Source organism: Melospiza melodia, chromosome 1 (genome assembly GCF_035770615.1).
Source record: "Melospiza melodia melodia isolate bMelMel2 chromosome 1, bMelMel2.pri, whole genome shotgun sequence".
Classification (NCBI taxonomy): Eukaryota; Metazoa; Chordata; class Aves; order Passeriformes; family Passerellidae; genus Melospiza; species Melospiza melodia.
The window spans coordinates 79,530,403-79,555,325 of NC_086194.1; the positions used below are offsets into that span (position 1 = coordinate 79,530,403).

At 39.0% G+C, this 24,923-nt stretch overlaps 1 protein-coding gene across 7 annotated transcripts in view; it reads left to right on the plus strand.

Annotated features, from left to right (window-relative positions):
- Positions 1 to 24,923, plus strand: part of COL15A1 (collagen type XV alpha 1 chain) — a 132,791-nt gene that overhangs the window by 82,630 nt on the left and 25,238 nt on the right. For 5 of the 7 annotated variants that reach the window (XM_063159272.1, XM_063159262.1, XM_063159243.1 and 2 more), the window contains 13 exons: positions 3,404 to 3,469; positions 5,270 to 5,305; positions 7,812 to 7,874; positions 9,818 to 9,895; positions 10,018 to 10,053; positions 14,027 to 14,080; positions 14,190 to 14,249; positions 16,060 to 16,128; positions 16,488 to 16,529; positions 18,896 to 18,941; positions 19,690 to 19,779; positions 22,643 to 22,692; positions 24,448 to 24,558. In XM_063159272.1, coding sequence (XP_063015342.1) covers positions 3,404 to 3,469; positions 5,270 to 5,305; positions 7,812 to 7,874; positions 9,818 to 9,895; positions 10,018 to 10,053; positions 14,027 to 14,080; positions 14,190 to 14,249; positions 16,060 to 16,128; positions 16,488 to 16,529; positions 18,896 to 18,941; positions 19,690 to 19,779; positions 22,643 to 22,692; positions 24,448 to 24,558 — 801 coding nt within the window. The remainder of the gene's footprint in view (positions 1 to 3,403; positions 3,470 to 5,269; positions 5,306 to 7,811; positions 7,875 to 9,817; positions 9,896 to 10,017; positions 10,054 to 14,026; positions 14,081 to 14,189; positions 14,250 to 16,059; positions 16,129 to 16,487; positions 16,530 to 18,895; positions 18,942 to 19,689; positions 19,780 to 22,642; positions 22,693 to 24,447; positions 24,559 to 24,923) is intronic. The other 2 variants (XM_063159234.1, XM_063159281.1) reach the window with 2 other exon arrangements.

Genomic DNA, 24,923 nt, shown 5'->3' on the forward strand with positions numbered 1-24,923 from the left:
CATCAACAGCTGTCAAATCCTCTGTATTGTTAATCAGAAGATTTCTCTGAGAACTTGGTGTACTGTATTTTGATACAGTTAATGAAACGTGTGGGGAAGTATACGTCACTATGTATGACATTGAATTCTTCCTATCTCACAAATGTTTGTGTAAGAACAGGACATTTGTTTGCAGTAAGTTTGCTGAGATAGACATTAAATTATCCAAGTGTGTTTTGTTGACTCAGTCTCTCATCTTTCATAGTAAGCTTTCAATATAGAAAAGAGCTATTGTAAGCAGACCTATCAATTGCAGTTGGCATTGCGGAACTAAAATAAATAACACTGCCAGCTGTTGTAATATAGATATTGGCTTGATGTAGATAGAGCAATAGAGATCAGTGATCTGAGTAAACCACAGGGCACTTAGATTACTCTCCAGGTCAGGGTCATTCATTTAACCATTGTGTAGCCAAGAACCATACTTCTTGGGCTACAGAAGTCCAATGGACTTATCCATCAAAGTTGGAAGGAAGTTTTCTTAAGGGCTATGTGGCTACAACTAAACCAACTTTATGTAGCTTGACAAAAAAGTAAGCAAATCAAGAGTTAGTTCAGTTTCAGCACTGTTGAAATATTTAGAGCTGACCTGGACAGCTGTGGCTCAGGGCCAGGCCTCACCAGTAAGCATCTGGCTGATAGCACATTGATGGAGCTGCACTGAAAAGTCGACCTTGGTTTCCTTCTCATTTCACCTGGCCCCCTATGTGAATGGAGGGGATATGGTTCCTTCAAGAACCACTTCTCATACCATGAAAATAAGTGTTAGAGGAAAACTGAGGTCTGCAGTGGAACCCATCCATTTCCAGGCTTCTGCAGTTGCCACCAGCAATGTGGGTCTCAGAGGCTTCCTGTCCTTACTGCCTCTTCTGTTGCCTCCTGTGATTGATCAGGAAGTCTGCTCTGACTCATCATGTTTTAAAAAAAAGTGTTCCTCTGTTTGCTGCTGCTTGATATTCCAAAACACTAAAATCAATATTTCTCATCCTATATTGACTCTTTCACTCTTTCAGAGCATAGTTGCTGATACTCAGTGCATTTTCATGAGTGGAATCATGATAACCAGAAAACCATAATATTTGTTGCTATGATTTTATCGCACAAATTTAGTTTGGTATAGTACAGAAGTAATTTTGAATAGAGAAATGTTATTGGATTTAAATTTCAAACCTTTATTTTTATTGGATTTCAATTTCAAACCTTTATTTTTAAACCTTTATTTTTGGCTGGCACTATTTACCCATAGTTTAGGTAGAAGAAACAAAAGTCACAAAGAAAGGTTAATGCTGAAGGTGTAAAGCAGATGTCAAAAGATTTTGTTCAGCCTGTCTTTCTATAATTCTGGTAAGGCCAGAATTTATATAATTCTGACAAGGAATTTCTATATTATAGAATTTCTATAGTTCTGACAAGGCCTTTTGGATGCAAAGCTGAAGCTTTACTTAGAAATGAACCCAGACAATCATCCTAAAATATAACAATGAAGAAAATATGGAAAGCAATGTTGTCCTTATTATTATAGTTAGCACTTTCTGAACTAATTCAATGTGTTGAAGAGTTATATTACTGGATTGTTGTTATTAAAGCTGAATAATTATATACCTGGAGGAGGTTGTGAAGAGTGCAATCTTTTCCTCTAATCATCACTCTTCTACCTTTTGTTTTCAAATGTTCTTCAGCATTATGTACAGTTTTCTGACTTCCAATCACAATTTCCATTTGCAGATCAACTGTATGTGTAAAATATACAATGTGCCTGGTCCCAAACTCAGCAAAGCCTATGGGATTTTTTACACTGATTTCAATATAGTTTGGATTGAGCCCAAAAACAATGAATAATGAGTGATTCCACAATGAAAAGACCATGTAAACCCAGGGCTCCTGGACTTCTGCCACCAGATAAAGCAGAACAATTGCAGCAGCAGGACTCTTTTATTACTGTCATTAAAGTAGCAGCCCGTGTCCTGTTCCTTTTCTGGGCCATGTAAAACTGGAAATAGAGTGGGACCACGGGCATCATACTATTCCTGAAGAGTGCAGCAGAGTTCATGCAGTCTCGGAGAGGGAGTGCTGCCTGTAGGATCTAAACTCTATTTTTACTCGATGATTTTTGTAGAACATGAGGGCAGGGAGTAGAAAGAAGCACCCAGTAGAAGCAGCAAGCTTTAGCTGTATGAATTATTCAACATGACCTCAAAGTACAGAAAGCTGCCCATACGCTTCCATGCTCAGATGACAATAGGATAGGATAGGATAGGATAGGATAGGATAGGATAGGATAGGATAGGATAGGATAGGATAGGATAGGATAGGATAGGATAGGATAGGATAGAATAGGATAGGATAGGATAGGACAGGATAGGATGGGATGTGTGATCTAGATTCGAAAAATAGTATTCAGAGACTCATAAGTGTATTGGAAGTGATCTCTGGAGGGCATATGGTCAAACCTTCTATTCAAAGCAATGGAGTTTCAAACTCAATTCCTGGATAATGTATTCATAACAAATGTTGGAAAATATTGTGGTCTGGTCATGTTGATCTACACATGGTTGCAGGCTGTAAAAGAGGCATTCAAATCTCACCAAACCTCAGTGACAACGTGTTTATTCATGGACTAAGTAAATCCCTGCCACCTGAAGGCATGCCCTGTCCTGGCATTGAGGCGTCCTGGACCAGAGCTCCGAAGTCCCTGTCCACCTTCATTATTAGGATTCTGTAATTGAATTGTACAGAAATGCCTGGGCTAATGGGGAGCTCACCAATTCCAGGATAGGAAGCAGTGCAATTGCACTGTGCTGTTCAGGCATCCTGAGACTCGGTGCTGGGTGGTGCAGGAGCTGGTCCCCATCGCAGTTTGGGGTTCCAGGCTAGTTTCAGACACAGCAGTGTGATCAGTGCTGTCTTAGGAATCACAGCATGGTGCTGCATGGTGAGATGCAGACATGTCCAGAATATAATTAAAACTTCAACTCTGCAGCAGAGGATGAGTATGCTCAGACTGATTCCCCATCTTAGAATGCTAGTGACACACTGGAGCATAAAACCTCCATTTCATCCTTATCTTACTGAGGAGAAATGTCTTCAGGCTGCAAAATTTGGTGTCATAGCTTTCAAATTAAAAACGTGACTCAATTAAATTTCTAAAAGCATTCTGAGATCTTTACAGAATAAATGTAAAAGGAATTCTAGGTTTTTTTATTCCAGATGTATAAAGAAAATTAGAAGTAGAGAGCCTTTTCTGTCACCTTATTTATCTTTGGGGGTTTTTCACAGTTATAAAGAGATAATTTACCTTTCTAAAAATGTGTGTGAGCCTTAGATAAACCATTTGAAATAACCTGTTTCTTAACCCCTTTTTCAGTTACTTCTCAATGAGATTGATGGAATTTCTAATTTTACTGAAATTAAAGGACTGCTTGGGCCTCCAGTGAGTATATGCTGCTTTATTAAATCTTCAGATTTGCTCTATCTTCAACATCTTCTTTTGAGTATCAGCTTGAGATGAATTTCCTGTACTTTAGGATTGTGTTTCTGCTAACTTTAGCACTAAACTCTATGGAAGTACTTTCAGGCAAAACTCAGTTCTGTGTGAACAAACTACTTTTAAACATTTGTATGAAATGAATTGGCTTATCTCTGATTCTGAACTATATGCTCAGAATTATAGAAATGTAGAACTGTTGCAAAAATAGAGTCCAAGATTTACATTTCTTCCAACTTTTTTTCCTTCTTGTTTTTCAAGTTACAAAGTATTTGTATAAAAAGTATTTTGCTCAGTTCTGCTTGAGACTTCAACTAGAAATGCTAGGCTCCTGTCTATTAGTTTAGTCTCACACAAGTTATAGCTGTGAATGAAAAACTAGGTATTTCATAAGAAAACAAAAGATGTGAAATTGAGGTTCTCTTCTAGCTGCAAAATAGTTCAGTCAAATACTTGAAATGCTGAATGCTTCTTGGTAATGATTTGAAGTTCCTAGGACTAGATCCAAAGAGAAATCTACCTTTTCCGGTCATGGAGTCTATTCAAACTTTCCCAAAAGTGTTGCAATTTGCAAAAAAAGTTAACCACTACAAATTAAGCACCTTACTTTACAGCTAGTTTAATTTGTGAATTCTAGTTTGTATATTTAATTTTGTCTGTTTTCTTGTTGGTCAGCACAGTGATCTCCTCCATATTAAATCCCTGATGAAACAAAGAAAGCCAGAATGTTCATGGCCAATAGCAGAATTTCACTCTACATAAAGTTTGCAAAAACTTTGTATCTTATTATTACAGCTGCCCCAAAACAAATATTTACTGAATGTGTCATTGAACTGGGAAGAAGGGCATTAGCTCCAGCAGCAGCTTGTAACCTTTTTCTGATAGCCTAGCATGGATCTTTCCCACTTGTTAAACCATAGGACAACTTCATGTTATTGTGGCTGCATCCAGCCATGCTTATGAGTAAAACAGTTTTTATGGAGGGGTATTTTCATGTATTTCCCAAAGACATGGTTCTCCTAATCCCTGAACATAATAGGATGCCAGGACAGTATGGGTCCCCTTGTGTGAGCTCTGCCACAGTACTTGCTACAGGTAATTCAAACCTTTGTTTTGTGATAGATGTTAGAGTCACATTCCCACAAAAAAAGAAGCAGGTTCTGTAGCTTGAAGAGCAGTTGCACTGAGAAAGATTTGAACCTCAGTCTCAAAGCTCTAACCCTTGTCAGGTGCAGTCTCATAGTGGATGGGGAAATAAACATTCTGCTGATCTGAACCAGAATTTAAGTGTCTCTCTGAAGTTGCCAGAGCAGGGTAATCTTAAATGTGCCCAATACAAATCCCCATCTGTGATTCTATTCACAGCCTATTACACACTCTGTTTTCTATCCAAAGACATCCATGACCAAAATGGGAAAGGTGAGTGGCTGCTGTGGTCTCTGTGCCAGCATCTGGAAAGGATTCAGAGAAGGCTGAATAATGGCTGTATGCCTTTCAAATGTAGAAAATGTCTTCCTTTTTCAGTCTTTTCTGGATCTCTGCCTCACCAGTTTTTGAGAGTAAGTGCTAAATTAGAAGCATAGGGTGTTGTGGAGGTTCACACCTTTACTGTCAATGGAATGAAGTTCTTAATTCAGTAGCAGATGAGTTGATATTCACAAATCACACAATACATGCAAAATGCATATTCTGTTTTGCAAGTCTGTAATATGTGTTTGTAAGGATGTGAGTTTTTTAATTTTGCAGGGGCCAGATGGCAAGCCAGGTCTACCAGGATTTTCTGTAAGTATTAATTGCCTAGGATTTAAATGTATTTCCTAGGATTTTTAAGTATTTTTCAATACAGTTTAATATTTTTTAAATGTATCTTGTACACAATTTGCATGAAGTCTAATAAATTATCATAGAAGGTGCTGCAGGTCTTAGGAAGTTACCAACTGAGCTAGAAATTTATTCTGTCGGAAATGAAGTATATTCTGCTAGGCTCATCTCAGTGTCAGTTCTGTAGTTTAAATATGGGTGTAATTAATGGAAAATTACTACCTAAGGAAAGGCCTATGCTGTATAAGAGAAACAGATGGAACAAATAGAATTGTAAACGTTGTCTGCGTATGTAACTGTGCTATTCTTCAGGCTTTTTTGTCACCACTACAGAATACAGGAAAGCCCTATAAGATGTTGCCTTTTTATTTTATCCTTTAGGAAATATTTATGATTTTTCATAATAACATACCAGGGCTATCATATAATCATTTCACAACCATAGTATCAAAAGGTGCCTTTTGCTGTGCTACCTACCTATTGTGCTCAGACTGCCATGCAAACATGTTTAAGCATCTTCATCGATGACTTAGACATGGGACTTGGAGGGATACCAACTTTGCAGACAGTACAAAATTGGGGAGTGCTGTTAACTCCCTCCAAGGCAGAAAGAGCCTGCAGAGATAGCTACATAAATCAGAGGGCTGAAGGATCACCAGCTGTATGGTGTTCAACAAGGGAAAGGGGCACATTCTGCATGTGGGATGGTCACCCTGGTTGTGCATGTAGACCAGGGAATGAGATGCTGGAGAGCAATGCCAGGGAAAAAGACCTGGAGGTCCTGGTTGGTCTCAGGGTGAATCTGAGTCAGCAGTGCCCTGGCAGCCAGGAGGGCCAACTGTGTCCTGGGGGGGCATCAGGCACAGCATCACCAGCCAGGCAAGGGAGGGGATTGTCCTGCTCTGCTCTGCATTTGGGCTACCTTACCTCAAGTGCTGAGGAGTTTTGAGTGCCACAATATAAGAAAGACATTAAACTGTTAGAGACTGTCCAAAGGAGGCCTGTGAAGATGGAAAGGGCCTTGAAGGTAAGCTGTGTGAGGAGCAGCTGAGGTCATTTGGTCTGTTCAGCCTGGAGAAGAGGAGATGGAGGGGAGACCTCATTGCAGTCAACAACTTCCTTGTGAGGGGAAGAGGAGAGGCAGACACTGCTCCCTTCTCTGTGGTCACCAGTGACAGGACCTGAGGGAATGGCCTGAAGTTGTGTATGGGGAGGTTTAGGTTGGATATTAGCAAAAGGTTCTTCACCACAGATTTGTTGGGCACTGGAACAGGCTCCACAGGGAAATGGTCACAGCACCAAGCCTGACAGAGTTCAATGAGGGTTTAGACAATGCTCTCAGGCACATGGAGTGACTCTTGGGGTCACTGGGCAGAGCCAAGAGCTGGACTTTGATGATCCTTGTAGGTCTCTTCCAACCCAGAATACTCTGTGATTCTGTGATTATTTAGCTTATGACTTCAGAAGGTATTGTTCTAATTATTGTGTTCATATTCTGTGTGATGGGATGGAATTACTTTCCCTTGTTATGATAGTTTGACAGTTCAGAGCATGCATATGGTCTCAGGATCCTTTGTCTATTGCCTGAGAACAATTAAGCAGAAAAATGGGAAAGCTGACAAAAGGTGTTAACAAAATGCTGGCAAATTGCCCAGAATTGCACAGAAGGTTGCTTACTGAGTCCTGAATGTCATGGACTGCAAAGAAAGGGGGGGGGGAAAAACTCCTCAGACATACATTTCATTTTAAAAAAGCTGATAATATTCAGAAGATGATATAATGAATTCTTGGTCTCTGTCCCTTATAGAATTTCTACAGACATGAAAATACCAGTCTTGGTCTCACCTCATGTCTTTTATTTATCTCTTGACAAATGCTGAAATTATGTAGACTTGAGTTTAGATCTTAGTGGGCAAAAAGAATGCTTCTGAGTGCTCTTGGAAGATTATAAAGTACAATTTGATCTGATGGGAATGCTTTCCCCACAAAGCCGATAAAGAAGTAATCTTGTTTTCAAATAGATAAACTCTATGTCATATACTCTTTTTTTTTCTTTTTTTTTAACATACTGTTAAAAATACACCTTCAGAAATTCTGTTGAAAATCAATCTGGCTGAATGATCATGGAGAGAGGATTGAGTACAGAACAAATAGAGAATTTTAAGTTGAATTTCCACTCTTAATAATGTTTGCATATTTCCCTTTCTGAATGTATGTGTCATCTACATTGTGATAAACATCAGGTATTTTTCATTTTGGTCTTTCTAAAAGATTTTCCTTATGTGATCTCTGGTTTAGGGAATAACTTTATTCAGAGAGCAATTGAGTCTTGTAAGAATTCTTAGATTGCAACCAGAGTGATTTAATTTCAAGTTTGCCAGTAATTTAAAATTACATTTAGTAAAATAACCTAGTTCCATATTGTTCACAAATATCACTGTGGATTTATGTACTTGTTTTTGCCTAGGGCCCTCGGGGTCCGAAGGGTGATACTGGTTTGCCTGGATCACAAGGACCTAAAGGACAACAGGTATGAAAAAATGCATAGGGGAATGTATAGACTGAGAAATGTGTTAGATGACAAGTACTTAGTGACATTAGAAGATTAATGATTCTAATTTTTGTGGGAATTGGGATTTTAATTAAAATGTGAAAAATGTACTAGGGGGAATGTGAAAATGCTAAATGACATCCCCTGATAAAATCCTACCAAGAGCTAATCTTCCTGCACCAGTGTTGAAATTCATCAGTGCAGTATGCACTTATCAGGTTTACTCTCTTTAAACATTAAACATGAAGTGACCTCTTCTTGCCAGCTGATTGTTGTACTAACACCCTGGGATCCTATCCAAAAGCCCAAATAATAAAAAAGATAGATCTTTTTCTCCTCCTATGCCGGAGAGGGCTTTGCCTACAGAATGAAGACTGCAATTTTCAATTCCCAAAGTTTAAGACTTTAAGACTTGAGGCGCTCTCTTCTTAGGATTCTTTCTCCTGTTTCTTCACAAAAAGTGTGTATTTTATAGCTCTGCAGAGAGGGTACTAAAGACTGACTCTGTTCTTCTGTAAATACTGCAGCTGTTCCAGTTTTTTCCCCTTCTTATCAACCTTCAGGAAGCAGGGGAGAGGAACATCTAATATATTGGGGATACCAAGAAAGAAAAAAAAAAAAACCACTTTCTGCTTAGCTGAGCTCACTTTCTCACAAGTAATAGGAAGACTTGGAAATGGTTAATTATAGTTCAAATGAGGTAGCAGATGAACAGCATTGTCATTGCTCAGAAGGAAAGCTCTCAGGCCATGTATACCAGTCCCTGATCAAGCTCAACCTTAGAACTCGTTGGGTGATTTTTGGTTTAGATTGTGGAGGTTTTTACTTTTGTTTTTTTGCTTGGTGCTCTTTGTTTGCTTCTGGTGTCCACACTGGCAAGAACTCAAAGCTTTGAAAGCATTTAATTTTGGATGCACCAAAAACATAGTGATGTATCTGATGGTGTTTCTGAGCTGTGAACACCAGGCTACACTCAAGAGTGATGGAGTTTGGGAATTCCAGTGAAGATGTACAGACACCTTTACTTAACGGATCATGAAATTCAACCTCAGGTCCATAAATCCTCACAGTAGATAAAGTCGGTGAAGCCAACCAAGTCTTAGGGAGACTCCAAAGTATTCAAAGTATCTTCAGGGAGACTTCAAAGACTCAGAACAGTTTAAGAACCTGTGAGAAGAACTGAGTTACAGCACCTAGAGCTCAATGAAAGGTCTATAACCTGGACTGGCATTTTAATCAGCAGTGCAATTGCTAGCTTCAAGCTAGATTTCTTCCATGACATCTTGGGAAAGATGTTGTTTCAAGCTGCCTGAGGTAGGAAGTGGAAAGTTACAGCTGAATGATCCAGCCTGGGAACCATGCGCTTAGCACTGAGAAGTGATTATTTGTGGTGGTGGAACAGGACTTCAGAGGGTCACAGTTTGAGTGCTGGGACTTGACCTTCAGTAAAGTTAATGAGGTTGCATCATGCAAGGTACGTAGAGAGAATGATTCATGCTTTCCTGATAGTAAAATCTGAACATTTACTGGTCTATCAAGACGGGACATTTCCAGCAGGGTTTACTGACCATTAAGCTGATGGTACACAAGAAGACACCAATAACCTGTCTACCTTTGCAGAGACCTTTTCTGAACACAGCATGTTTCACACACTTACTCTATGGAGAGCAAATTAAGTCTTTTTAGAAAAATAAGAACTTATTCTTCTCAGGGAGATATTTTTAGTGTACTTTATTATGTTTTTAGAAAGATCATCTCTTTTCTTCCCCAGAATCAAGATTCACCCTACTCATACTGATATCACTTTATGTTTGATATCACAGCATGACTAATCTGTCATACTTTAAACAAAAGTAATGCTGCCTTGACTTCCGATTCCCTGGGAACTGCTTTGTAAACAGTAATTACTCTGATAATTGCAGGGTGAAAAGGGAGAACCAGGAGCTATCTTTTCTGCTGATGGATCTTTAACTAAATTATTAGGAAGAAAAGGGGAGAAGGTGAGCTAATACTGTGTTGTGCTCCTCCACAATTATTTGGTGGCCATGTTACCAGCCACCTCTGCTAGACATTGCAGGAATTCTCCTTGTCATTGCTCTCTCTCTGTGTTGGTCCTCAATAGGGCGAAGCTGGAGTGATGGGACCAGTGGGACCAATGGTAAGATGATTTCAAAGATGAATAGTTTTTTATTTTTTAGTTTTGCTTTGGCCTTACAAATATTAGTAAATGTAAAGGTAGCATGGTTAGCTTTTCTTTCCTTCTGAGTCGGGAGTATTTGTGCTTCAGGGCCATTAGTGTCCTTCAGAAAAGAATGTGCTTGTTACATATATGGTGCTGTAACTACTGATTTGATGCAGAGCTTAAATTCTGGTAGAACAAATATATCTGTTACTGTCTAAGATAACTGTGAAATATCATCAGAGCTAGAGACTTAAATGATTTTTGGCTCTGAGTGAACTGGGTTTGTTTAGCTCTGAAGATAAAAGACTAAGAGGAGCTCTAATTGCTCCCTGCTGTGGCCTGAAAGGGAATCATTAAAAAAAAAGTCAGGTCCTTCTCAGATGTGCACAGGAAAATGACAAGTAACAATGTTGTGACATGTGTAGATATAAAGGCACAAATTCATGTTAAAAGTGATTAAACACAGAAATAAGTGCCCAGAGAGATGATGGATTCTGGAACAAAGTGTTGAGTGGCATGACCTAACCTACAAGCCTAACATACAAGTTTGTCTTGTAAGCAAGGGGTTGTGCAAGAGGATCCCTCTCTTTCCACCTAAATTATTTTCTGTTTATATGATTTACATTAAAGCAACTAATTGCATTGGCTCAATTTCTGTCAATGCCAATAAATTACAACTGTGTTGGATTCTGAGAAAGCTGTACACCAGGCAGCAGAGCAGGACCATGTACCAAAATCAGGATTTAGAGGCCTTCTTTCAGGTATTTGGTCTGATACTTTTGACTGGACATGGAAGGTCATAAGAAAGCACAATGAATTAGTTATAAAATAAGAACAGTTGCCCAGACTCAGCAGTGTTAGGACGCCAATTTCTTCTAGTCTAGTATTCAAAAAATCAAGGATGTCAAGGATGTTTCTTTGCTTCTGCTTTTCACGTAGCCTGGTCACTGTTGTGCCTTAGTGAATGTTAGTGGGGTGTTGACATTTCTGCACATCGAGGTACATATGAGATTTTTACATCAGTTTCTGTAGCCTTCCAAAGGGGATAACTGGGTCTGCTGAGTAACTTCTTTTTTAATTACTGTGTATCAGAATGCCCTGAGGAGGCTATCCTAACTTACCAGAAAGGATGCTCCTTTCCTTCTCTTTGTATGACTGCAAGATGATCTACCCTTTTGACTTGACACAGAATAACTTTGAATGAAAGTGGACTTCAGAGATGATCTTGAGCACATCACTGCCTGGAGCAGGTCTCTTAAAATCAGGAACTTGTCAAGTGAAGTTTTCAACAACTCTTAGGATAGAAATTCCACAACCTTTCTGGGCAGCACATTCCAAACATTTGACAAACTCTGAAGTAAAAAAAAATGTCCTTATATTTATTTGGAATTCCTCATGTTCTGGCTTGTGTTCACTGCTACTTGCTGTGCAGCCTGCATCCAGCGGACATGTCCTTTTCCTCTCAGCCCCAAACTTTGTGTTTTACATCTCCTTTTATACTGCCTTCATACACTTCAGCAAGCAGACAAGGAAGTTCTTGCCAGCACTGGTGGGAATGGTTACACTTCGGGAAAGTTTGGCACAGGGAGCTTGTCTCAAAGCTTTGCTCAGCCAGTTCTCTTCTGAGCGCAGTACTGAGATTTGATCATCACTGCTAATGGGGTGGTACAATTTGGTGTTGTCCCATAGAAAAAAATCCATCTGTAGTTAGTGTGAGCCTGTGCAGCAAAAGTATACAGACTTCAAGTGCTGTGTCAGAGACGCTGCCAGATGACTTCTTGAAGGTTTTAGTGCAATGGTTCTGTTCCAGTTTGCTCCAAAGGAGTCTCTGGCCCAGGAACAACTTTGAGGCAGTGAGGGACTCTGATTGTTCCTCTCTGCTTTTAGACCCATACACAGATTTCCAGAATTTAAAATCAAATCCCAAGTCATTGCTCTGCTCCTCTTTGAGACTTTAGGTGGACAGAAGGTAGGATCACAGGAGTTTGGAGCACAAGGAGCTACAGAGAAGTAGTAGTTTCGCAGATGAGAACTAGGGATAGTCAAGAGGTCAGTACAATTGTTAGCAAAAGCAGAAGCAACAGACTGAATCCAAGCTCCTGCCACCAGGGAAATGAGGATCTTTTACATGCTGTTCCCTGTGGGTGAAGGAAACAGCTGCATATCACTGAAGGAGAGCACTTAGTGAGAACCTCAGTGTCCAGATCTACTGTGCTGGTGTAAAAGAAACATTTGTGGTAAGCAAAACTCCTGTGGCTTCCACGCTTCCTTCTTTCACTTCTAGCTGTGACTGCTGGCTTCTCTCAGGGAGTTGCAAACACCTGACAGACTGGGCTAGCACTTAAAGAGAATAATAAAAGTGGCCCTAGCTGAGTCAACTCTCGCATTGGTAATGTTTGAAATCCCAGTTAAAGCATGGGATCAGACACTGCTCTCTATTTAAACTGAAAAATTCTGTTTCTAGTTGTTCTCACTGCTGATTAAAGTTCAGATTTACATAATCTTTAAAGGCTCAGGTACAAGAGAGTGAAATAGGAAAATGCTTTTGGATTGCCTTTTTTTAACATTTTTGATTGTTTTTTTTCCCCCCAAACTTCATTACTGGATGTGGTATCATGGAAATGTGAATTTTGAAATTTTGGGGCACAATATTGAAATTTGAAATTCACCAGCAATCTCTTACCTGATTGAGACACAGGCATTAACTTTGTTCACAAGGGTAGAAATTACCTTCAAACAGGAAATAAAATAGAAGATTAATAAAAGTCTTACCAGCTGCAAGTAGTTTCAGCTGACATTAGTGAGCTTTAAATTCCGATTACAATGGTGACATTATAAATTAATATGTTCATATGGTAACTGCTTATGAATTTCAGGTCTAATCCAGTTTTCAGTTTCAGCAGGAGAAAAGTTACAACAATTAATCCATGTATTTCATCTAGATAATAAAAGAAATTATCTTCTTCATCAGATAAATTTTTCATTAATGTACATATCACTTTTCACTGAAAAGATATCATGTGAAGGGTTAAACACACTCACTGTCACATGTAAGTGGTATCTGTGTGAGATCTACAGACAGATTATTTAACAAGTAATGCAAGAAGGAGTATCTCAGCATTTCAGCGGACTAAAAAAAGGAAATGAAACCAGAAAGGCTGACACAAATGTAAAGAGTTTGTCTAGACCCTTGTGGTTTTGGTGAGTTTCAGGAAGCTGACATCAGTTGAAAGTTTGTAGATCCTCAGATTTGCTGCTTTTTGTTGATCACTTGCAGGCTGCCTGGAAGCTGCATGCTTGCAAATGCCCCATCATAGGCCATCCATAGTCCTGGACCACCTTTCCCAGGCAGCCTGCTTGTCCCCTCTTTTTGCAGTGGCTTGTATTACTTTTTGGAGCCTGGTGAATCTGTCAAACCTGTATAAAGAAGGAACAATTCTGTTTCAGCTATCAGCCCCATGAATTCACAAACCCAGGCTGGTGTGAGGCAAGTAGAAGCCTGGCACTGCATGAATTCTTAGCCAATCCACAGATATTTCCTCACAGAACATGTTTAAAAAATAATTAGAAATAAGAAAAGGAGGGGGGGAGAAGATGAACCAAGAAAGAAGATGAACAAAGCATATATCTCTAACTTTCTTTTCTTTTCCTGAGTGATGCATTTAATTTTTCTTCAATAGATGGTGAGCCAGTTTTGAATTGCATGCCCTACAAGGGTCTGGGAATTCAGACTTCATTTCAGATAGGTGGTCTTTTCCAAACTAGAGCTGTTACATGCAGTCCTCAGCTTCTGAGATCACTCAGTAGAGCAAGCAGGGAGGATATTCTATGCAGTCACAGGCAATCACAGACTGATTTTTAATGTAGATATAAAATTATGCTTCTTATTCTTAATAATCAAATATAGATCAACAAAATGGGCCACAATTACTTTTTTTTTTTTGTTCAGGGACCAATAGGACCTACTGGACCCAAAGGAGAGCTTGGCTTCCCAGGACGCCCAGTATGTATTATGCTCTCAAGTGGGATAAAGTGGGAAATCTTGCTTCTGACAAGATATATGACATTTATTATTATTATTTATAATAATAAATTATTTCTACTTATTTCAGGGCCGTCCAGGACTGAATGGACTGAGAGGTGTGAAAGGTGATCGAGGTGAAGCATTTAATGTAAGTTTTTTGTATTTCAATTAGTTGCAAAATAAAATCTGTTAAAATCTGAAGTCTGATTTATACTGATCACTTTCAAATGATAATGGGACTGAAAACCTGAGATGTTCTAGAAATAATTGTGTTTCTGCTACTTTTCCTCTCTAGCAGCAGTCATTAAAAAGTCAGCTTCTGGCTCTGTCTGGGCAGTTCTTGCAGATACACATAGTTGTGTCAGCTCCCAGGTGTAACAGTTATGTGTGACACTCACTGCTGCCACTGCACCTTCAAATAGCAAAAGATTTGAAATTCCAGACTTTTTAATATGTGTCAAGAAGTTCCTGATCCAGGCCACCAGTGTGACCTCGCATGATGTGAAGATACTCCCACAGGCTCTGGCCTTTCTAGCCCAGATACAAATGGCACTTGAGCATATCACAGGGAAGTGGTATCTACCTTACTAACAAGGAGACACTCACTAATACTTCCTACCTGCTATGGTTGCCATGTGCAAGTGTCCAAAACAATGACCTCTGCACAGGTGACAGCATATTCATGCTCACCTCAGCCTGTAATTCTGGAATGACAAGTGATGAAGCAAGCTCCTGTTGCTGCAAGTCTGTTCTCATGAAAAGATTTCAGACAAGTTGTCTCATGACAAACATTGAAACTGGACAGCACAAGAGCTAGCACTGCTAAGCATAGACAATAAGCTTCACAACGGCAGAGTCATTTGTGTGGTTGTTCTGATGTCATGCAACAGTTTGTGCTAGGAAAATTGGTACCCATGCCACAACAGCAGCTAATGCTATTTCATCTGCATCAGAGATAATGCTGAATAAAAGTTGCAAGGGTATGTTACTGAGCTAGCATAAAGTCAGTATCACTGTACTTCATTAGAGAAATTTTTATAAATGGATTCTGTTATAAGAAGCCTCTGGTTCTAATTTGCTCAAAAGAAAAAAAAATATGACACACAAACTACAAGGCACAAGTGTCTTGTCCATCTAGATAATAAATATAAGTGAGATGATACTGCTTTATGTGAGTAGCAGGGAGACTGAGAATTGGTAAGTATCTTTGCAGAATTAGTAAGTATTTAGGTATCTCCACAGTAAAAAAAGACCAGGTACCTGGAAGAAGGTATAAATAGAAATATAGTTCCTAGAAAGTGAAAACAAATTAGATAAATTCGAATTGGAAGAAAATGACAGGAAAAATTACTACCCACTGAGAGAAAATATAAGAGTAGATTTTCCTTTCCTCCATAACCTCAAAAATATTAATGTTCATTTTCTGGATTGTCTGTCTTAACCATACAAAAGCTATTGTAGCAAGTACAACTAGATGAAGTACATCAGGCTGACAGGTTAAAGCAAACAAGAAAACAAAGGAGGCTACATGTTCTAGTCATCCTTCCTGGAGTGCTCAGGGAAGATGAAATCTAATGGATCTCTAATTATTGATGAGATGACATATGTCACCATACAGAAACTTGCATTGATGTGGACTGGAAGGTGAACACAACCTTGTGCCAACTTTTCAAATTACACAGCTCAGAGCTGACATCTGTATTTTGTAAAAGGCAATCATACCCTCTAGCAGTGCTCCTCAGAGTTGCTAATTAGCATGCACCTATCTGACTGGCACTTGAAAATTTATGAATTTTAGCAGTCTTGAGAGATCTAGATCAGTGTAGAAAACCTAATTTTCCTTGGATGAGAGATAAACTCTTTAATTTGTTTCAATAAGCAGTACTTTAGGTGCTCCAGTTTGCAGTTGGGGTTTATTTTTTGTCTGATATCTTCCTTCTCCCACTTTCTCTTACCAGGGCCTTCCTGGCTTGCCTGGGCCCCCAGGGCCCCCCGGACCCCCAGGACGAATACTTTATATCAAAGGAGTAAGTGCCACTGGGCATCAGGGGCTGGTTTCCAGCAGAAATGTGCTGCTCTAGAAGCACTCTGCAAAAGGAAACATCAAAACTGGTTTCAGTCTACACAGGTCACTGTGGGTGACCTTGCTTGTGTGCAGAGAAAAAAGATCTCTTAACCAAAGCCACTGTCATGGAAGAGTTTTGCCCCCATGGCCCACAGAGAGGGATATGATGACAGACCTGGCAGCCAGCTGGGCTTTCTTCTAGGGAGGTGGGGATTTTGTTTCCAGGCTTAGCCTCATCATAACAGTTAGGTTTATGGGGTGTGGTACATGCTGTATCATACCTAAAGCTCACCAAAGTAATTTCCCTCCTGTTTTCAATAGACAGTTTTCCCAGTCCCTCCCAGGCCTCATTGCAAAATGCCAGTAAGTGACACATGCAGAATCTACTCTTAGCAGGATGCATGGCCATGACAGAACATAACCAAAGCAGCTGTACACCTAAGCATCATAACCTTGCAGCTTTTCTCCCTCTGCCTTCTGCTTTGCACCAGAGATGTGTTTTACTTGTTCTTCAGGATAATGGATTTTCAAGAGTTTAGCCATTTATGAAAACTTAGCCATGTATAAAATATATAGCAGAACTAGAAACACTAGGCTCTTTTGCTTAAAGTACTTTGATTACTTGTTTTTTTCTAATACTTTTAATGCCTTTCAAAGTTTGTGTTTCCATAGTTTAGGAGTTGCTTTGGGGACCTGAATGTGTATACATACAGGTACACATATTTTTTAGATACATATATATATAAATACAGTCCCCATGTTGTTATGTCTCTAGCTGTTTTTAATTTCTCTGTCCAAAATAAGATTTGTTATGTGTTTCATTGTGGCATGAAAGATGCATCAGAAAAGAAAGATCATGTTCTTTATTTGACCCTCAAATGCACTCTGTCCTCATAGAATTGCAGCAAGTGAAGATCTGCCCCACCTTTTCAAAGAGTATGAAAAAGCCTTCATCACCTTCAAAGAACCTGCAGTTTCACACATAGTATAAAAAGAAAGGAGATGGATTTCATATTTTCATAATGTCCTAGTGCCATTTTTCTTTAATGAATTACAGAAATTGCATCCTAGAATGACTGGTGAACATAGTTCAGTCCTGAAAGTTTTTCCCTAGGGCAATATCCTACTGTTAAACTGTGGGGTATGTATTTGGAAAGGATTCTATCTTTGGGAGCCACAGTCCACCCCTGAACAGTGTGGGGTTATACTTTTCTGCTAAACAGCTGTAAAAGCTCCAAGCAATACTGTGCCCTCTCCTCCAATTTGCATTCCAGTTCTTTTTTGCTTGTTTTAGAGAAACAGATCCTGACTTCCTCTATGTATTGCTGACTTCCTAAATGTATTGCTACTCATCAGCACCCTAACCCCACTTCTGAAAAAAGTTGTATCCCAACTTGTGATCTTTTTAGGAATTAATGATAAATAGCCATTACTCTATGGGAATTTGCCATTTCTGCAGTTTTGGCCTACCACCTCTACACATCATTTTTTTACCTCTATGAATTTCTCCCTTTAATCTTCTCCACTCCCATTGTATAGCAATGTAGTACATTGATAACAGATGCCCTTAATCACATACATATTTGTCAGCCTCACTTCTGATACCTGACTGGATGAGGCCCTGAACAACTTGATGTAGCTGATCCTCCTTTGGGCTAGACAACCTCCAGAGATGCCTTCCAGCCTCCATTCTCCACTGATTCTCTGTGGAATGATTCAAACAAAACAAGCCTATTTTCTCTGAATTTCAGATAATAATAGCCACTTTTCCAGAAGGTTAAAATCAGTGAAAAATAGCACTAACTTTAATGTGCACGAGTAATAGAAACACGTACTTGTAAACATCTCTTCATGCACCTGAGTGTGCTGGATAGATCTGTCCTACATTTGTGAGTAATCTCCTAACTCTATCCAAGTTTATAGATAAGAAGTCTTCTGTTCATGCCTGTATTAATGAGTGCTGATAAATAACTACAGACTGAACCCCAGCAGTTTTTCTTCATGGAGACTGAACTTCTGAAGTTAATGGAGCCACCCATGTGAGTAAGACTTCTATGGGCTGATACTACAGGATTAGCCAGATGCAGCAACTTCCATTTTTTCATACAGTTGCTTAGTTTCCTATAAATAGTACTAGAAAGTAGCAAGATTTCCAAGCACTGTGCAACATTTCAGTTCCTGCATTGTCCCTAGTTTGAAGACAGGCACAGAAATAGGTGACGTGCCCACTGTTACAGGTAGCTGGTGACAGAAGAGGATAGAGTAAAATAGCTTCAGTCTCCCCTCTGTGGTATCAATGCATCTGGAGCACAGGTTAACATCAAACATAACATAGCCCTGGTCTGATGAAGATAATTATAAACACAAGCTGTCATCTCACAGGCAAAAATCAAGTCCTGCTTCCAAACACAATATTGTAAATTCAGATACGTTCTTGGAGAATGAATTTTCTGATGCTTCTCTGGCACGACCAAGAGTAGAATTTGCTGATGCCTCCGAAATGCATGATGTTACCCTTTTGCTGAAAGCATGTTGCATGTCAAAAAGAGCATAATCCTCATAAAAACTTGATCAGCTAATACTCAGACCGTGTCAAACTGGATAATCCTAGAGTGTTGTTATAATATTTCCTAGCATGCAAACTTGCCAGGCTTTTCAGTCACACTAAGTAATGCATGTCCACTGATTAATATGTATGGATGATTTTTAATGGATTTCTTTATCTGAAGGTGAACTCTCCCTATCCTGGGAATGTAGAAGTTCTTAATGATCATGGTGGGTAATTCTTTCCTTGTACCTTAGTTTAAATAAGTTTTTGTTTGTTTTTTGGTTTTGTTTTGGTTAGGGGTGCTTTTTTGGTTTTTTTTGGTTTTTTTTGTTTGTTTTTGTGGGGAGGAGGTGTTGGTTTTGGTTTTTTGGGGGGTGAGGGTTTTTTGGGTTTTTTTGGTGGGTTGTTTTTTTGGTTGGGTTTTTCATACTTAAGAGCTCTTTGCTTTTTCTTGATTATTGTATAACTGGGGAAGGGAAGGGAAGGGAAGGGAAGGGAAGGGAAGGGAAGGGAAGGGAAGGGAAGGGAAGGGAAGGGAAGGGAAGGGAAGGGAAGGGAAGGGAAGGGAAGGGAAGGGAAGGGAAGGGAAGGGAAGGGAAGGGAAGGGAAGGGAAGGGAAGGGAAGGGAAGGGAAGGGAAGGGAAATTCAAGAACTGTTTCTGCATCTGCTCCAGTGAAATTCACAAATGGAAAAATAGAACCAGGTCTGTTCAGAGGGTTTTAGGCTGAGTGGATAGGGAAAGGGGAGTAAAAGATTTTTGTGTGAGAGAGATTGTCTTGCACGTGTTGGGGTTGCTAAGAGAGGACAGTCAGGCAGCCATTCAATGGTCATGAGCGAGAGAGGCATCGAGGGATAGGAACCATGTACCCCACATGTATGGAAAAGTCTGCTCCTGCTTTCAGTGGTTTGGTTGTCACTGCTACAGCCTCTGCTGTTTCCAAGTTCTTATGAATTTGTGATGCTATTTATGGCAGGCGCTAAAGCAAACAGAGATTCCTGGGGACTGCACAGTTCAGCACACTTAAAAGGAGAGAAGGGAGACAGAGGTGCTCCAGGACCACCAGGTATACTAAATCTAATATGTCATTGACATCCTGTGGAGGAATATGTGTCTAACTCGAAAAGCAATTGAGCAAGATACTTGAATACTTATCTCTGCTGCCTTACCTGCCTAGAGATTTATACCCGTGTTCACTGATGAACCGACACATAGAGCAGCAAAGCTCAGAATGTTATCCAAAATGTCTTCTGAAAAGACAGACTGCACATTTGTGAGCATTAGGAATGTGTTAAATATAAGAATAGATATCGAAATGTAAGTGGCCGGTCACAGATTTTCTGACATTTTAGAACATAATGGGCACTTCCTGAGATATCATTTTGTTGTCAGTCTTTCTGAGCCAATTGTGCTAACATCCAGTGCTTCACATTTCAGGGTGGTACACCTGTGCATTCTGAGTTCAAGGCAGTCAGTGGTTGCTGAGAGTCCCACTTCTAACAGGAGGTGGAAATAGATTATTTCCATTTCAACCAATTTTTCAATATTTTCGGATTTATTTGTGAAAATTATGAAGAGTCTGTGAGTACTGAAAATTCTAATTCACTAACAGTAGGAGCATCATAGGAATTATTCCTCACCCAACGATTTGCTTTCTGTATCAGAAAGTGGATACGCATTGCTAATTCTTACAAATTCAAAAAGAGTTACAGAAACAAGCATCTGTTTGAAAAGATTGTAATTACAAGCACTTCATTTTCTGTACATTTTTTAAAATCTCATATACTGAGATAAGGCTTTGAAATAGAAAATGCAATATATTGAATAAGTGTTGCTATACCACATTAATAGTAATTTTCCTTTAATGCATTGATAATAACTATATTCTCCCCTTATAATAACTGTATTAACCCCTCACTAGGTCTACATGGATATTTCTGTCTTTGCTCCAAAGACATAATTCTGCTGACTGAAGACGACATTTTGGTTATTTTGAAGACAACACCTGTTTGTTGTGATAAAATCAATTTTCCTGTGTTGTCCTCATTAATTTTTAATCTGATCCAATATCTTAAAATAAGCAGTTAGTGATTTCCAGTCATCAATAAACTTGTCAAAAGAAGAAGCAAAAAACTTTCCTAAACAGAAAATAAGAAAATTTTCTCTTCAGTGCTGGCTTATCCACCATGAACATATCTGTTCCTTTCCAGGTTCTGTACTGAATGCAAATTATTGTCTTAGAAGTATTTTCTTGCCTATATCTGATGATTTCAGGTGCTTCATAAAGAGAAGATTATGAGAGGATTGTTCTTAAGATTTTGCTGTAAAACTGCAGCTAGTAAAGGATGGTGAAAATATCACAACAATTCTGGTTAAACTGGAAACTCAATTTACTTTTCTCCTAAAATAACAGAGATTCATATACTTGATCCAATAGATCAACCGGTTCCAACATTTTCTTCAACATTAAGTTGAAGCATGCTAACTAAGACCAATTCTGTTGCTGCTTTAAAAAATATTCCTATTTGGTTTTTGCTTAATGATGTAGTTGCTAAAATATTCTTTCATACGAAGCAGTTCTCTAGTTCTCACAGGTGTCCACATAACCACTGACAGGGAAAATGTACAAGCCAGTAGTTGCATAATTAAAGTACAGGAAATTTTTCAAAACCTTTTTCTGAAGGGAAGGTGGCTGAAATTCTTTTCACTACATTTGTTGAGTTCCAGGAACGAGAAAAGCTTTTTGAACTGTGGTATTTGTCCATGCAGTGGATTTATTTTTGCTTCCCACAAAATGTCACCTCTCCAGGTGAGGGTCTATTAATAAACAGGGTTTATTAATTGATAACATGCAAAAATATGAAGCCAGCACAAAAAGTATGAGAGCAAACTCAACATGGGCTTCATTCAGACCTAGACTACTTGCTGGTCATCCTAGAAAGACCTCAGATAGTGCTCGATGTAGACATTAACACTAAGCAACATCTGAGAAGGACACCTGCCATTCCGTTCCACCAGTCCCTTCCCTTCCCTCACAAGGATCAAGCAGATCACTGCTGCAAACTGTTATTGGTAAGGTTGGAATAAAATCCAAACAGGTGCCATAATGAGAATGCTTTTCCACCCCACAATGTCTGCTCAATTTAATTTTACCTGAGGTGGCACACTGGGCAATGAGCCCTAGGGCTTGCAGAGGGTTGGACCCAAAGATCTCAAAAATTAATCAAAACACATTTGAAGGAAACACACTGGACTGTTATGGGAAGCTGAAAAATAGGGGTTTTTTTTTCCAAATGTATATCAAGTAGATAATATTTAAAGGCTTTTTGAACCTTTTGTGCTGGCTTGACAGCTTTGGCTGACCGATTTTGGCAGACAACACTTGTTCTATTGGTTTTCATTGCAAAAAAATGTCAAGGAAGAGTTATTGTACAACTGTTGCAGCACAGTAGCAACACTGTCTTTCTCTTGTCAGCTCTGGTACTGTCTTTGCAGGAAAGATCACACATCTACTGATGGATCACCCCACTACTAGCAAAACACAGGAAATGCTTCTCTTTTTCCTTGGCTTTCATCAAAGGGGTTAATGTGGATACTTCTCTTTCACTCCTCTTCCCAGCTGCTATGTTTTCAGAAAATTGGGATTTTTTTGTACTTGAGCCTTCTTTGCTTCTAATTTTTCTGAAATCTCAATGAGATTCAGATGTTTTTAAGGTGGAAGAGGGACTGACAAGGCACAGACAAGATAGGCTATGTAAGTCTTGCTTTGTTAGGCAACAAAACTAAAAATATGTTTGATATAAAAGTTAATGCCATTATTGGAAGTAGTTTTCCTTTGAACTCCTAAACCAGTAATACCAAAAGCAGTGCTTTTAAAAGGAGAATTACAGATAGTTATTGTACTTTATTGTATTTTCTTCCTTTTTCAGGTCCACCTCTGCCTCCATCATATTTCAGCCACTTTATTAATAGCATAAAGGTAATTATATCCCATTTGTGTTTAAGTTCTGTTAAGCTTTTTTTAAAGTGTACTTTACTATAAATTAGGCACAAACCAATGCAACGTGATGAAATATACAAATATAAGGGCATCAGCAACTGCAAATTATATTCATTTCTTAAACTCTAGCTACATAGGCAAGTGTATTATGACTATAGAGATAGCAGTTGTCAGAGGTCTATAAAGATTACTTTTGAAAGAAACTTTATTACTGAGGCTTTTTACCTTCCCAGTGGTATTAAAGTGATTCATAATTCACTGTTACCTAACATATCTGCCTTAAATGAATGCTTTTGTTTCCATGTCAGCTCAGGTAAAAGACATCCATTACCTAAAGGGCTTCTAGAACACTGGGTAAGGGGAAAGGAGGTAGAAATCACTTGCATGTCATGTTATTTATCTTTTAAGTATGCTGAATAAAATTAAATTATGGAAACTACTTTTCCTGGAAGCTCTTACAGCAAAGTATACCCATAGCCTAATTTGTTTAGTCTCTCTCTGTTCTATTATTCTCTTGACTGCTTCAAGTGACAAAAATTAATAAAAATATTATATTCTTCTAAATATTTTTAGGTGAATAGGACTCTATCAGTAGAAGAACTTATAATATGTAAATCAAATTATCATTTAATGACGCTATCAAAAGTGTTGTGCTGGCAGTCTCTTGGAAGGACTCTTAATGCTGCCTGGTTTTAGGACTTTATTTCTGCTTGGCTGAGTACACCCAAGTTATTCCTATGGTATAAAGTGTTCCATGTATGTGGCAAAGCTGATAGGGTTTCTTTGACCTTACAGTGTAATGTCTGTAGCTTTACAGATTTAACTGCCAAGAACTCATTTTTCATCTAGTCCTTCTATTCCCCAAAATGGCCTGGAATAAAGAAACATTTTGAGTCGTGTTTATTGGGAATCTACAATGACTAAAAGTCAGAGGAGGAGCTGCACATAGCCATGTCCTCTGGCTGTCTGCAGATACCTGCCATTTTTGCTTTGCCTTTTGCCTCTTCTATCCACAGGTTTATTTCTCAGAAACCTGGAAAAAGTCAACCAAAAAAAGAATTTGAGGGGAAAAAAAAAGCAGACAAATGGAAAAAAATAATGTGAGGAGGATGTATAAATGCTGTGGCTCATCTTGTGCAGATATATAATAATGCAGTAATTAAATGCTGCTCCTTACCTATTGCTTTGTTTCCCAAACTAACTGATAATCAGCCATGCAGAACAGAAGACATATTCTTTCAAGTGTCTGCAATTTTGTGTGGTGTCTCTTCTGTTATCCTGGTGCACACTCCCACCCTGCTCTGCTCACTTTGTCAAATACTTTCAAATAGCTGTCCATTCCATGTCAATTTTGCTTTGGTTTTTCCTTGATGATGGAGGAAAGTGCAAAGCCAGGCTTTTATGCTTCCTCCAACTCTCTCTTCCCCTCCAGCTACAGCACTGAGCAAGGTTTTGCTGGGCAGAATAGCAGGAAACAGCAACAGAGGCATTTTCTCTGCCTCCACCAAACCCCATCTCCCCTAGCCCTTGCCCTGTGTGGGCCTTGCAGCCTCAATAGAGAAACCATTCCTTTTCATCCCATATCACAGAAGAAGAAAGAAAGTGATGTTAAAAACATTTCAAGCAAGTGCTTTCCTTTACCAAACTCAGAGATTTCAGGTAAATTTAAAAGGTCAGTGCATGGTGTTCTGGTCTCACTTCAGCTCAACATTTTAAAATACATTTTTTTCAAAGGGTGAAAAAGGAGACAATGGAGTCACTGGTGTAAAAGGAGAAAAAGGAGAACCAAATGGAGGGTTTTTCCTGACAGGACCTCCTGGACCCCCGGGAAGACCAGGATTAATTGTAAGTCATGCAAGTTGTAGAATGGGAATATTTGTGACTACCCATTTAGAATTGATTTAGAAGGCACTAAAAAGAGACAACCATCAGGATTGCTAGGAACTATATAAAAACTTACTAGGTGCTAGGTGAATAGGAGAAAATGTCATTAAGTGTAAACACAGACACTTCACTGTTGTGCGCAGAATTACTTTGCTATGAAATGTTGACATAATGTCGTGCTCAGCTGTCTCATATAGCTACACCAGTATGTAGATCGTGCTATTAACAGCATTACAAATCAAAGCAGCGTGTATAATTTGTGATACTACTACTTATGCCCCCATAATACCAAAATAAGCCATATAAAATTAGTCAGAGGCTGACTT